The sequence below is a fragment of the Podarcis gaigeae genome (assembly GCF_964106915.1).
Source record: "Podarcis gaigeae genome assembly, chromosome: 9".
Taxonomy (NCBI): domain Eukaryota; kingdom Metazoa; phylum Chordata; class Lepidosauria; order Squamata; family Lacertidae; genus Podarcis; species Podarcis gaigeae.
Window position 1 is genome coordinate 45,307,360 of NC_139685.1, and position 14,432 is coordinate 45,321,791.

Below are 14,432 nucleotides of genomic sequence, written 5' to 3' on the forward strand. Positions count from 1 at the left end.
GGAGAAGGAAGAGGAGTTGGTTGAACATTTGTAGACATAATTGTTGCACTGCCTTTGCTAGTAACTGGTGCCTTCTGTATAGCAGGTGTGGCTTAGCTGAAATGCCCTTGCAGGTCTAATGGGAAACCCTGGTAGAGGCCTGGTTTCCTAGCCCTGCAGCAGAAAATTTTCCAGTGCAATGCAAATGACCCTAATTTGGATAGGAAAATTCACACACACCCCTTAAAAATCCACATTACTGCTATATACATTATCTATACATATTGTCCATAGTTGATGTGATGCCATGATTATTTGGGGATTTATGTAATTGCTGTGGATTTAGAAGATGTATTTCCCATTGCATGTAACCCTGGGGAATGTTTCAACTAATATTTCCTTGAATGATACTCATAGAAATTAATGAGCTTCATGAGTAAAACTTAGTTGAATTCCATCCATGATAATGAGTTTCTACTAAGTAAGGTTGCTTTGGCATGTCAAGAAGATATGAATGCCAGTGTAACAAAGTGATACTGCTGCGATATCAAAATCAAGAGTAAAAATGCTATGAATACTGAAAAGTTTAATAGAATAAGCTCATACTCAATTTTAAGATAAAGCTGTAGATTTTTTTAAAAAATCTTGAGTATTTTTGCTATATGTGGAAAAGCTATCATAAGACAGGAACTACAGGTCTATGCTTCTCTATTGAATACTTGTATCATGTCAGAAATAACACCTGCAGGTCCAGCTGGGCAAACAATATCTGTGCATCTCCCTCCTTGCTTTTTCTCTTCAAATGTTCCACTGTTCTTTCATGTTTTTGTCCAGCTTTTAGTGCTTTCCATGTTTCTAGATAAATATGAAAAAATATTACCACCATATCTGGACGTATGTGGCACTGGTGGTACACTTGGAATATTTATGGACATCAGTTTGATTATATCACAGTGATGCTGTGCAGATGTGTGTTTTGTACATTATCATTGGAGAGCATGGTATACTACTACTGGCTGGCAGCAAGAATGATTGATGACTGTACCAGGAGTGATCCAAAGACAGGGTGTAGTGGGTGGATGAGCAGTAGACCACGGCCTATCGAGCAATTTAATTGCACAAAAAACTGCATTTTGTAGGATTTTTATTTATTTATGGTAGTTACATACCACTTTTCAGGTACGTCTTTCAAAGCAGTTTACATAAGAGCATTACACCAACAAGCATCAATTTTTAAACAAAAGTTACAATAAAACGGGAACGACAACTGTTTGCTTAGATTAGAATAAGCTGTAACTGCTGCTTCCTCGCTCCCCTCTGGGCAAAATGGTCCTTCAGAATCTCTTCCAGTGACAGTTGGAGGAGGAGGGACACCACTGAGAAGCTGGGTGATGGCGGCTCACCAGGTTGTTCTTAACAGTTGTGGTTTATTCCATGTTTGAATGAAGTCCTGGAGCTTCATTCAACTAAATCAACTAAAATAAACTAAAATAACAAGTATTGGAGATTTGAAACATTGCACTGATTTGGAAAAATAATTTCTTAAAGACATTTAATTTGAGTTGAAGCTAAGAGCAAGTTGTCAACTTAATTTTAAAAAAAAGTTTTTGGGACTTTGGAGATGCCTTCTGAATAACGCCCACCTTTTTAAAAAAAGTAAAAATAAAACAACATTATCTGAACAAGTTCTACAGGAAGGGTCAGCTTAGGGCTTAGGCTTTGTTTTCAGAAAACAAGTCTATATTCTCACAGCTCTTCTATGTCTGCTTCAGTTGTGATACTCTGTTACTAATTCTATAAAACATGTTCTTGCCAGGTGAGGCATTCACTAGCTGTTCACGAGTACAGTAGTTCATAATTATACCTCATTGCTGGGGAACTTTTAATAGGAAGGTGGAGCATTTTTGGTTCTCAAATTGTTGGTGGACTACAATACTCATTCTGGGAGTTGGTAACAATATATGGAGGGCCACCGGTTCTCCTCCCTTGCTTTAAGGTGTAATCTATAAGAGTGAGGGTCAGATGGTAGCTGAGAGCCTGAGGTGTAAACAAGGAAGTTCATTGTTCAGGTTTTGTGTTCTTGCCTAATGCTACCTAGTGAGCAAACTGGGTAGGTCATTTTGGACAATTTGGGGAGTGGTCCGAAACTTGCTGCTTCCCAGAGCTCTGATGGAGGGGGCACTATTTTTCTGTTCTAAAGCATGCCAAGAGATGCAGTACTTTTTTCTGTTGAGGATGTGATGGGAGAGTGGGGGAAATTGCTGCTGCCGGTGGCTGTCAGGAGAAGATATGCTCATCAGTTAAGCCCCCCCCCCAAACTTGCCAGTGTTTTTGTCTTGCTTATACCCATGAAATTCTGCTTAAGTATTAGACCCCAGAAATAGGCTCTTGAGTAGTTCTCCCGTTTTAAGAGAAAGAGCACAAAGGTGTTATGTTCCCTTTCCACGACTTCCAGTCTATGTTGTCACCCTTCTCACTCTCTGTTAGATTCTGCAGATAAATTTCTGCAAGTTTCCAGATTGTGTGCAGAATTTGGCTTTGTTGGTGCAGTTTGTCTGCTTTTATTGTGGTTGGGTGTACTACACCTGATTTTCAATTTTTACACAAATTGTTTGCCAGTGCTTCAAACTGCCTGGGTCAGTATAGTTTGAGGATGTGTATATTGGAGAATTTGTCCTATTGTTTAGTTTTGAATGTTTTATAATGTTAAGTCTTCCTGTTCTCTCTTCTTGAAGATGCTTTAGAAAGGAGCGGGAGGGAATGGAATTGTGCGTGTGCTAAATTTGATGGCAATTAACTTCAAGGTTGGTTGATTTCCACATATTTTACAGTTAATTGCAGTTTATTCCTTTGTACGCTGTCTTAAATTTAGTAATAGCTGCAGCTTAGAGAAAGACTAAAAGCAATCTGAAGGCGAATCTCTTTTTTAGTGCCATATCTGAGAAGTAACCCATAGCATGTGCCTAAAGCCGTATCTCATTCCCAAACTCTACAGCAGAAATGGCAGATTGTATGAAGCATTTCAGTGTACAGGCTAATGGATGTCTTTGTCTGGGACTAAGGGCACTGTACTTGAGAGATCTTTTGCTTTCCCATTTCTTGCTAATTAGCTCTGGATGCACAGGGTAATTCATTAGTAATTACTCTGGTACTTACAAAAATACTTTATAACCTTTGCAAGTGTCCGGTTTTAAAGATGGGGACTCAAGCAGTGCCATGTCCCTTGCTACCAGAAACCTTAATAGCTGTGCTGGAGTTACGTTTTCAGGTGCCACAGTCAGGCTGTGGCATTTATCTGATGGCTTAGACATGTATTCCTGGTCCCCGTCCCCCCCCCCCAAAAAAAACCCCTTTATTATTGTTATGTGTTTTCCCAAGCCTTTCCTGTTGGTAGTGCTACGGCCTGATTCACACAGCCACTTTTCCTTATTAGTGGCTGCTGGGTCATGTGGTGAGCTCTTTTGAAAAAAAGGTTGCTGCTATTTTTGCAATGTCAAGCAGCCACCCATATGTGTGAATTGTGTCTTGGTGACTGAAGCATTTTAAAAAAAATGTTCTTCCTCTTCCCTAATTTAATTTTGAATATAGAAGTAACTGGATAGCCTTCAGGAACTTCCAGTGAAGAAACCGTGGTTTGAATCCTCATTAGCTTACTGGCACTGCAGATAGGTGACTGTAGTTATTCTAAAGATAGATTAGACGCTGGCAGCAGAGCTGGAATGGTTTAGCTTTGAGTAGATTTCCATAAATGGAAAAAGCAACTGGAGAGAGAGAGAGTGTGTGTATACCTTAATATGTGTGGATGATACTCAACAGGTGGCTACGTATTGCTGGTTTATAAAATCTTCATGAGTAAAAGAGAAAATGCCTTTTTATAAAATCACAATCACTACTTAAAAATCTAGCATTTCTCCCTCTTGTGTTTTCCGGGCAAGATCCTATTACATACATCTATGCAATCACTTTAAGACTTCTTTTATTGCGGAATTTATAAGGTTGCAATATCAATTTGAATGAGAAATACCAAACTCATGTCAACAATCATTCTTTTCTTGCCCTTTATGGGAAAAAATAAGAAACATATCATGTATGAAGCACAATCCTGGAGGACCAGCTAGTGGGAAGGTGGGATACAGATTTAGCAACAACAACAACAACAACAACAACAAATAATAATAATAATAATAATAATAATAATAATAATAATAATAATAATACTTTACCAGACTTTGGTGGGAAGTAGAACTAGCATGCAAAATAGCAATGTAGCGGTGTACTCACCCCCTGCTTCTTTTGCACTTAGAAGCATAGAACCATGGAATTGCAGAGTTGGAAGGGACCCCAAGGGTCATCTAGTCCAAATCCCCGCAATGCTGGAATCTCAGCTAAAGCATCCATGACAGATGGCCATCAAACCTCTGCTTAAATGCATCCAAGGAAGGAGAGCCCACAGTCTCCTTTGGACTAGCCCAGACCTCCAGCCACTCCAGCGTCTTCCCTTCCTTGCCCTAGAATGCCTCTGAGCCACACAAGGGCCAAGAGGCATCCAGAGGAAGGGAAGGAGGTGAACATAAGAAAAGCTGTGCTGGATCAGAACTATCACTATGTCTCATAGCCATTGATAGCCCCATCCTTCATGACATTGTCTAATCCTCTTTTAAAGCCACCCAAGTTGGTGGCAATCACACTATGAACCATTTTGTAGTTGTGTGCCATGATAATTTTTCAGATTTTCAAATGGGTTCAGGGTCTTCAAATGTTGGTGACCCCGTGTATAAGTGGCTTATAGGGGTTAATAATTGGCTGCACAGAAAAGAAAAAAAAGCTTTCTCTGGAGTTGATGTTAGATGAAGCTGTAACTAATAGTGATGCCAGCTGATTGAAGACTCCAGGGTTGGAAACCTTTTTGAGGCAGTGGGACAGATTCTTATCTTTCCTCACCATTATGGGCTAACTTTCACAAAGCACTGATTTCTTGTTAATATTTTGACTATCAATACCGTAATTGAACGAACACACAAGTGAATTGGTGAGAATGCAAAGGTATTCAGTCTTAATGCAGATGGTTTACTAGCCAGATTGAAAGGCACAACTGTAACTTGTGCCCAAGCTCCTATTGATAGGACTGTAAGGTTTCAACAAATCTTAAGGCCAGAAAAGAAAAAGCAATGAACCAAATCTACTTGTGTGATGGATTGTTGTTGTTTTTTGCACAGTGGAAGCATCTGTACATGGCAGCAATGTGCACTGTTCGGATAAGACAATTGAAGCAGCAGAGGCCTTGCTTCATATGGAATCTCCAACCTGCTTAAGAGATGCTAGAACTCCAGGTATTTCAATGATAACAAATCAATCTTTTGCCCTCTTTGAAACGGTGGCTTAATTTGCATTAACTGTACCTGAGGTTTAATTTGCAAGTATGCTTCTTTCAGGGCCAAGAGCCGTCTGCTCCCCTGAAGGATATATTCATTAGCTTTTAATACTCTTAAGGACTGGTCTGCAAGTTACATATTGCATGTATTGGCAGCAGTGTTGTGCAATCCCTACACAAAAGTGCTTCTCTATATAAATCATTACTTAAATCTGTTTGAAGCAGCCACCACTCTGAGCCTGATCCAGGTACAGTACTTTCCAATACTAAGTGACCTGGGAAGGAAAGTCATGTAGGTCACTTCCAAACTATCTTAGTGATTTGTACTGTACGGCTAACTCGTACTCATGGTTTTATTATGATGATTATTTGTAAATTTAATTTGGTTCCACAGAATGACAGGACATTAAAATTGTCCCCCCCCCCCAGACTAATCAGTCGGTCCATAAAACCTGTTGAGGTTGATGGTGGTGGTGGAATAGCATGTTTCCAGGTGTTTTGGGTTTCTTTCATTTACTGAAGAGATTTTGAACAGGCAGGTTTAAATTGAATTTGGACATTGGAAATATTATAATTGTCCTCTGGCCTGTCATACTGCAACATTTTCTGTGGATCTATAATTTCATATTCACATGACAAAACTCAAAAAAGATGGGAAATGACTTATTAAAGAATTGTACTTTACAATGGTTATTTGAGACTGAGACCTGACCCATGTAATCATGAACTGGGTTTCATTCTGAAAAGAAAATCAACTACTTGCTTTTTCTCAATTTACAAATCAAATGCAAAGTATAATGGAAACAATGTAGAAAAGTACAGGGTTCAGTCATTTCGAAAGTTGAATTTATAAATGAACATTTCTGGGAAGCAAGTGTTTGGTAATACCTAAAAAGAAAAGAAAAAAACCCCTCCAGTTCTGTTACTTACTGTATTATATCTTATCCTGTATTGTGATACATGTGGGAAACTAGTTTGTTTCTGTTCTTCAAATGGTAAGGCAGTTTCTTTGTTGGATTTAAGCCAAAGCCTAATCTTATTTATTTATTTGCTTTCTTTAGTGGAAGTTTTTGTCCCACCTTGTGTGTCAACTCCAGAGTTCATTCATGCTGCTATGAGGCCAGATGTCATTACAGAAACAGTAGTGGAAGTATCAACTGAGGAGTCTGAACCAATGGATACATCTCCTATTCCAACATCTCCAGAGATCCATGAGCCAATGAAGAAAAAGAAAGGTACATATGTAGTACGTAATTGATCTCATCCAGCCTCGCAACAGATCTATAAAAGTCTTAGAAATTTTGTGGAAGGCGGTTTATACCATAGAAATAACATTTATGTTCCTGGATGGATCATTGTCATATAATTCATTTACACAAGGGGAATGATTATCATGTTAGTTTAATTGTTGGAATTCTTTTAGAAGATGCAAGTGTGACGGAGATTCTGCTTAACTCAACATCAGATAAAATTGTGATATGTGCGACATGTTGCCAGCATCTCAGTGCAGCGCCAGATAATGGCCCATTATTTAGATTTGAATGAAAACTTAAGCTGTGAGAGGACTCAAGCTGTGAAACATTTCTCCATGCATATTTCAGTCTTTCCAACTGTTTTTGCAGCTGGCCGTAAGCCAAAAACCCAAGTGCCACCAGCCATTTCCAGTGCGTCTCCAGACCTGAGTATAAAGAAGAAGCCAAGAGAAGGCAAAGGTAATTCAGTTATTTTTAAAAAACATTTTATATTGTTTATATTATTTGTGTATTAATATTTTCATTGTTTATGATTACATAGCAACAATACCTCAATGCTCTATTAAGAATGGTCACAACCTTTCTTTTGAATGTAAATGTGTTGATGTGTCTCATGCAAGCTCTTGAAACTGTTTATTTGCTGCTAGATTTCTGGTACACTAGGTACCTTCTATAAGTAAGAATTGAACATACACTCATTCAAACATGTTGGAAGGTGTGCTGCTCACTTCAGATTTGCCACTACAGCCAGAGACATGCAGAGTATTTGTGTTCCTGTTTATTCATAGTGGGTTGAATAGCTGTGCCTAGGGAAAATATGTGGCTTAAAACTTCTCAGCAGGTGACTGAGGTAGTCCTGTCTTAAGTTTGGGAGAGTTTCTTCAGATATGCAAGGCCCAGGACTACTATTCTTATAAGATACCATTCTGTTGTGGCAGAGTGATATTCCAGAAGCCTGACGCTGTGCAAGTGGGAGGACTTGTGGTCCAGTCACCCCATCATCTTTGAGCATTGACCACACTGGCTGGGACTGATGAGAGTTATCTCAATCAGTCATTTTATTTGTGTGCTGCCTTCCCAAAGTTAAAGCCACACTCGAGGCATTTAAAAATTACATAATTGCAAACATAACAAAAGCAGTCATAAACAATAAGTAGGTAAAGGTAAAGGGACCCCTGACCATTAGGGCAAACAATAAGTAAAACATTGAAAAGTACACAACCAAATCGAACAATTTCCACATAAATCATGAGAGCTAAAATAAAGATACAAAAATTTAGTATCAGTAATAGTAACCTCCCCCCCCCCAAACCCCAAGAATTGGAGTTCAGTGACATATGGGTGGCTAAGCTTTCTTGCCACTGGCCAAAGGTGGTGGTGGTTGTTTTTAAAAAGCTTTTTAGGGATGGAATAACATTTTATCAGGCGATATTAATGTTGACCTGTGATGGTGTGTTAATCTCACTTGATGACTTGTCATTGCTCACTTTAGCTAATGCCTGATTATTTTCCTCTGTAAGGTTGCTTGAGTTGCTACTTGGTGATTCTCAGTGCCCAGATGAAGTTAATTTTGTCATGTTTTGAATATCCTCTTTGTGCTGGAGAGGTATGAGGGAGTAAGAGTGAGTGTGGACCAGAATGAACATTCATAAATTTAACAACAACTTCTCTTTGTTAGCTGAACCGAAGTGGTTCTGAAATCACATTTTCCTACCATCTCCCTAGTAGTGCGTGTAAAAGTATATAATATGTGTGTGTGCCCTCAATTTATTTGAGGTGACCTTGCACAGTATGTTCAGCTCATGGAAGCAGAACTCTAGTGTATTCAGAGACGGACTCTAGTGGTAGATTGCCCCCTACTGAACTTCCAGTAAAAAGATGATGTTCTTATTTACATGTATCTCAAAGTGATTTACAACTATACCATAAACACAAACAGCTAACTAACTAGATTTAAAAACAATACAGACTTAATATGCAAGGCAGAAACTTGCTTCCAGCTAGAAAAACTTGTCTGAACAAAAATGTTCTCAATTGTTTCTGGAAAGTACAAAGCGTGAGCACTGGTATCTCAACAGGGACACTCTTCCACAAAATAATCGGTAGCTACACAGGAACTCTGAATTCTGATATTTTAGGGACTTAAAAGAGAAATTTATGTAAAATTCAAGTGTATAGTTTTTTTAAATATTTTTCCTAGTAAGTATGTAGAAGTGTCTAGAACTGCAAGGTGGTTGTTGGTTATCTTAATATTCATCTTTCCTTGACAACTTCTTGCTGCTTAGGAGTCTTAGTTAAAGTTGGAAGATGTAAAACAATATTAAAAAAAAATTTAGATTAGAAGAAGATTGAATTATATATTGATTTCAGAAAAAAGATATACTGGTGATTTCTAATACACTCACAAAGTTTTTAAAATAAACTATATTCTTCAGGCTTTCTAATAAAAATCCTTTAAGAAACATTTCAGAGCTGAGCCAGATTAGTTTGTTCTTGGACTGGCTATTAGGGGAGGAACAGAGTTTGTTTGAGACCCATTGAAAAAACAAATGCCCAGAAGCTCAGAAGTTCCAGTACCAAAAACCACAGACAGGAGGGAAGAGGCATTAGTGTCTGCAAAGAACTTGATTTAGCATCATGTAGATATTTTTGGCAACCAACCCCACTCTTTGCTTTCTTTTCTACCAGAATTTAGTTTAATTGTGCTTCCACAGCTGTCTCCCTTACATATGGGCTGAACCCATTCTACAAGTTTCAGAAACAAGTGCTCACATACCATAGGCCAATGTAATAGCTAGTTGTGTAAGAATATAATGCTCTTCTTCAGTTTTAGAGATCTTTAAAGAGATTAATTGCCTGTTACTTATATTTTTATCATAGGAAATACAACCTACTTGTGGGAATTCCTTCTAGACCTTCTTCAGGACAAAAATACTTGTCCTCGATATATCAAGTGGACTCAGCGGGAGAAGGGCATATTTAAGCTTGTAGATTCTAAAGCAGTCTCCAAACTATGGGGAAAACACAAAAACAAGCCTGATATGAACTACGAAACAATGGGAAGGGCTCTGAGGTAAAAAGAAAGAAAATGGGGGTGGGGGGGATGAAGAATGTTGAAGTTTTTTGTTTTAAACAAATCACTGTGCTATATCTGATTTGAAACTTTCCTTCAGCCTTTTTTTTGAGAATTTTATTTGATAAAATGGCATTTCACTTTCTAAGCCAGTTTGTTTCTAGTTTTTTATTATTCGTGGCAACAGCATTAATTATTAAAACAATGATCTGTTTTTTACCTTGCATGCTTTTTATGTAGGGGTATTTATTTATTTTTTAAATATATATACTGCTTGATAGGGTTTTTTTTTAACAATCCCCACCTCAAAGCTGATTACAAAAAGATAGGTAATTTATGATGGGGAAAACAAGACTCTGGTCATCCCAACAAGGGTTTCTTGATGGTTATAAACTTAAAAGGTGCTTCATATGAACGTCATATAAACCTTTCTTGTACTCTCTCCCCCCCCCCCTTCAGATACTACTATCAAAGAGGAATTCTGGCAAAAGTTGAAGGACAAAGACTTGTATATCAGTTCAAGGAAATGCCCAAAAACATTGTGGTTATTGATGACAAAAGTGAATGTGGCAATGAAGATTTATCAATCACCACCGATGAGAAGTCATTGGAGCGAGTGTCACTTTCTGCAGAAAGCCTCTTGAAAGCAGCAGCCTCTGCTCGTGCAGGAAAAAACGCTTCTCAGTTGAACTGCACAAGAGCAGAGAAGCCCATTACCAGAGTGGTGAATATCTCCTCACCTGGGCATGAAATGACATCTTGTTCCACAACCACCGTTCCAGCAACAACCGCTCCCAGGTTAGTGCTGCATGATTTGCCTGTTGGTGAGGCCAAAGCTTGAGGAATTAGTACAGTGTCATTGAATGACATTGTACCTGTCTTTCTGGAAACATTCTCAGTTTGAATATAGACAGATGTTCTCAGTACAACATCGATAATACAGATTACTCAAACACAGGAGTTTGAAACGGGCTCTGTTAAAGGTGAACTGTTAATCTAGTCTAGTCCTACAGTTTAAAACAAACCTTTTTGGTATTTCTCTTGTGAATCTCAAGCAGTAGAATGAGTAGAAGCACAAGCAGCCCTCACATTTTAAGCATGAAATTTGGCCTGGGGAAGTCTTCAGTTTTCAATTCTTATTTATAGGTATAACAACATTTTTCTTTGTACAGTGGTACCTTAGGTTACATATGCTTCAGGTTACAGACTCCGCTAACCCAGAAATAGTGCTTCAGGTTAAGAACTTTGCTTCAGAATGAGAACAGAAATCGTGCAGTGGCGGCACAGCGGCCGCAGGAGGCCCCATTAGCTAAAGTGGTGCTTCAGGTTAAGAACAGTTTCAGGTTAAGAATGGACCTCTGGAACTAATTAAGAACTTAACCCAAGGTACCACTGTATATAGGCAAACAGGCCTAGATTTGTGGCAAGTAGTTTATTTAGCAGATTTGTCCATGCGGCTTGCTTGATCTTAATGCAATGTTTTGTCCTCATCTATTTGACAGAACTGTTCGTGTGGCCATGCAAGTGCCTGTCGTAATGACGTCTCTGGGACAGAAAATATCGACTGTTGCAGTGCAGTCAGTAAATGCAGGGTCACCGTTGATTACCAGCACAAGCCCAACCACAGCAGCAACCCCAAAGGTCGTAATCCAGACAATCCCTACAGTGATGCCAGCATCTGCTGAAAATGGAGAGAAAATCACAATGCAGCCTACGAAAATAATTACCATCCCTGCTACGCAGCTCGCGCAGTGCCAGTTGCAAACAAAAACTGGTTTGCCCGGGACAGGAAGCATCAACATAGTTGGAACGCCAGTAGCCGTAAGAGCACTTACTCCTGTGTCCATAGCCCATGGGACACCCGTAATGAGACTATCTATGCCGGCCCAGCAGGCAGGTAGCCATACCTCTCCCAGAGTTATTAGCGCAGTCATAAAAGGTCCAGAGGTCAAATCTGAAGCAATGGCTTTGAAGCAGGAGCGGGAGGTTAAAACGCTGCAGCTTGTTCAGGAAGAAAAGCCTGCAGATGGAACCAAGACGGTTACGCATGTGGTTGTGGTCAGTACGCCATCGGCTATTGCCCTCCCTGTAACTGTGAAAACGGAGGGGATGGTAACATGCGAGAAATGAAGAAAAGGCAGCTATGGACATGAATTACATAGACCATTGTGGAATTAAGTAAACTGACATATTTAGGGAGGCAGGGAAATGGACACAATCAAGAAGTTAACAAAACAAACTGATTTTAAAAATTGTTAATAGTTATGCATACGTTTGAAGCTTACTGGAAATGAATTGATGTCCCATGTTTCAGTGGGAATGGAACCACATCCTCACGCTGACACAATTGCCTCTTGCAAAGTGGGAAACTGCTAAGCTGATAAGGAAAAATTCAGGGGTCGAGTGGGGCTCGAGGCTCACTGCATTATCAAGTTACACTAAGGCATGGAACACTAAGCTGGTTCTGTGAAGGGTTCCTGGTTTATGTCTCTGGGAAGGGCGGTGGGAAAGAGTCTCACTGTTACATGACAAATCTGATGCATTCTAATGTGCATACCAGCAATTATTACTGTGTCTTCACAGAATTCAACTGGTGCTATGTGAATAACTCTGCTACTAGGTATTTTAGAATGTGAATTAAAGGAGAGGATTAAAAAGCTTCTAAAAGAAGACGAAGATCTAGAGGGATTTTTGTATCATACAGCTTAAGCAGATTTAAAACGAAAGCCTTAGACTGATTTTCAGTTCTCTTTCTTGAAATAAGCTAATGGCTTGTTTGTGTAAAGCATTTTTTATTAAAACAATTTTTTAAAGATCTTATACCTAGCACAGTATTGTTATAGGATTACATGTAACATATTTTGTATGGTAGTTAAGTCTGTCAGTTTCTTAATTATGGACAAAGTGGCCATAGGATTGTGGTGGCCTTTTGCTGCCGCAGGCCTGGGTCACCCACTTAGCCTCGACATCTGTGCATACATTTCAATTTCAGCTTCTACTCTGTCACTTGAAAGGTCACGCTTGGCATGAACTCTTGTCAGGTAGTTAAAAGAGCCTGTACATTTTTTTTAGTTAAAGTTAGAGGGAAGTACCAGTGTTCAGAATGAACTATAATAGTTTGTATATTCAACATTTAAAGTATATTCTATTTTGTTGTACTCTTGTTTCAAAGTGTATTCAAGTAGGTTTTACTGAAATACAAACATGAAATTTAAGTTTAGTCTCTCTTTTTTAAAAAGTCTCTGGTGTTCATGCAGATAACACAGTACAACAGTTTCATTCTTCCATTATTCTGAAACTATAAATTCATAATTTGAAGAAGTGTCAAGCAGTGGAGTAGCTTAGCTTATTGTGCTATGAAAAATGTAGCAAGAGATAACAGGTTCCACAGTCTTGCTTCTGAGATGTGAATTGTGGCCTGTGTGTTTACTGGCTTGGTTTCATATTAGTAGAGATTATGTGGCGGTGGTGGAGGGAGCAGTTAGCCCAAAACATTTACCGATAATTGTGAAAGGAGGGAAGAAAATTGGGTGGTTTGGAGGCAGACTGGAACAGAATCAGTACAGCCGTAATACCCAGTTCATAACGTGAGTAGGAGGCATCAGTGGAAAACTGCTGCAGAATAATTTTAATAAATTTTAAACATAAGAGACAACTATTTCAAGATACCAAGGACCATTTGAGGAGGTTTCTGGTGTTTCCCATTCTTCTGTGTTTTTCCAGCAACACTTGACCACACAAGCAGCATTCGTTACAACCTGTGAAGGGAAATCATTTTGGGAGTGCAATGTATTTTTGTTGAAAGTACCTATTTACTATAGCAGACATGTCCAACCCATCAATCGATCAGTCAGTCATGGGCTTGATCTGGGTTGATTGCGGGCCCAAGGCAGCTGGAGCACAGCACGCTCAGTAGCCAGAAAGACAAGGGCTCCAAAGCAGGCATGAAAGAGCTCTGCAGCCCAGCCAGTTTGAGGGGGGAGAGAGATGTGCTGGGGGGGGGGTAGAAGGAGCTGGGTCTCTGACAGGGGAAGGTGGGATCAGGACCAGCAACAGCATCGCCTGCACAGGGGTGGAGGAAGGCAGGGGGGAGAAGACGGGATCGGCATCAGGATCGTCTGAGTGGCTCTCTTTGACTGGGGGAGGGGGCGTGTAGGGAGGAAGGGGGAGAGGTCAGGAACGGCATCGCCCACCCACCCTGCACCCATCCCTGGGTAGTAGATCACTGCCAGTTTTTATACTGGATCATAGATCACACCCTACTTGTTGGACATGTCTGTACTAAGTCTCACTGAAAATGCTACTTGCCATCTCCCTTTCTAAATGTGCTGAATCCAGCAGCTGCCCTTCTGGCATGAGGGATATGTATGTATGCTGGGAGTGCTATATGAGAAAACAAAAAGCCAATCTAACAATATTTTGCAACTTTTTGTGGATGTATGTACGAAACCCACCTTGCACTGCATCGACTTTGGTGCAAGGTTTTCTACAAGCACTGGTGCCATTCCCAATGTAAGTGAGGGAAGGGGGCGAATTACAGGGTTAATAGTGACTATTTCAGCAAGCTACAGCAGAGCGAAAGGCAGAGCCCACTCGCCTGCAATTTGGTTCCTTCCCTGTTTCCAGTCAAACTGGCCACTTTTAAGACTGGGAGCCTGAGTTTCCTCGTTTTCTTCCCAGCCCTCTTGTAAGTCTGCCAGCAGGGAATATTAACAATACTTTAGTGGCTTTTCAGCAGTTTAGTAGGCCTGGACAA

The 14,432-nt window shown here is 39.7% G+C and overlaps 1 protein-coding gene and 1 long non-coding RNA gene across 4 annotated transcripts in view; one reads left to right on the forward strand and one right to left on the reverse strand.

Annotated features, from left to right (window-relative positions):
- Positions 1–12,891, forward strand: part of ELF2 (E74 like ETS transcription factor 2) — a 42,327-nt gene extending 29,436 nt beyond the window's left edge. For all 3 annotated transcript variants that reach the window (XM_083755729.1, XM_083755730.1, XM_083755731.1), the window contains 6 exons: positions 5,196–5,309; positions 6,412–6,585; positions 6,973–7,062; positions 9,484–9,676; positions 10,136–10,474; positions 11,179–12,891. In XM_083755729.1, coding sequence (XP_083611855.1) covers positions 5,196–5,309; positions 6,412–6,585; positions 6,973–7,062; positions 9,484–9,676; positions 10,136–10,474; positions 11,179–11,806 — 1,538 coding nt within the window. In that variant the 3' untranslated portion in view covers positions 11,807–12,891. The remainder of the gene's footprint in view (positions 1–5,195; positions 5,310–6,411; positions 6,586–6,972; positions 7,063–9,483; positions 9,677–10,135; positions 10,475–11,178) is intronic.
- The window catches only part of LOC310852612, a 280,641-nt gene continuing 269,735 nt past the window's right edge, over positions 3,527–14,432 (reverse strand). Inside the window, exon 2 of the long non-coding RNA XR_014568319.1 lies at positions 3,527–4,559. This is a non-coding gene — a long non-coding RNA (uncharacterized lncRNA). The remainder of the gene's footprint in view (positions 4,560–14,432) is intronic.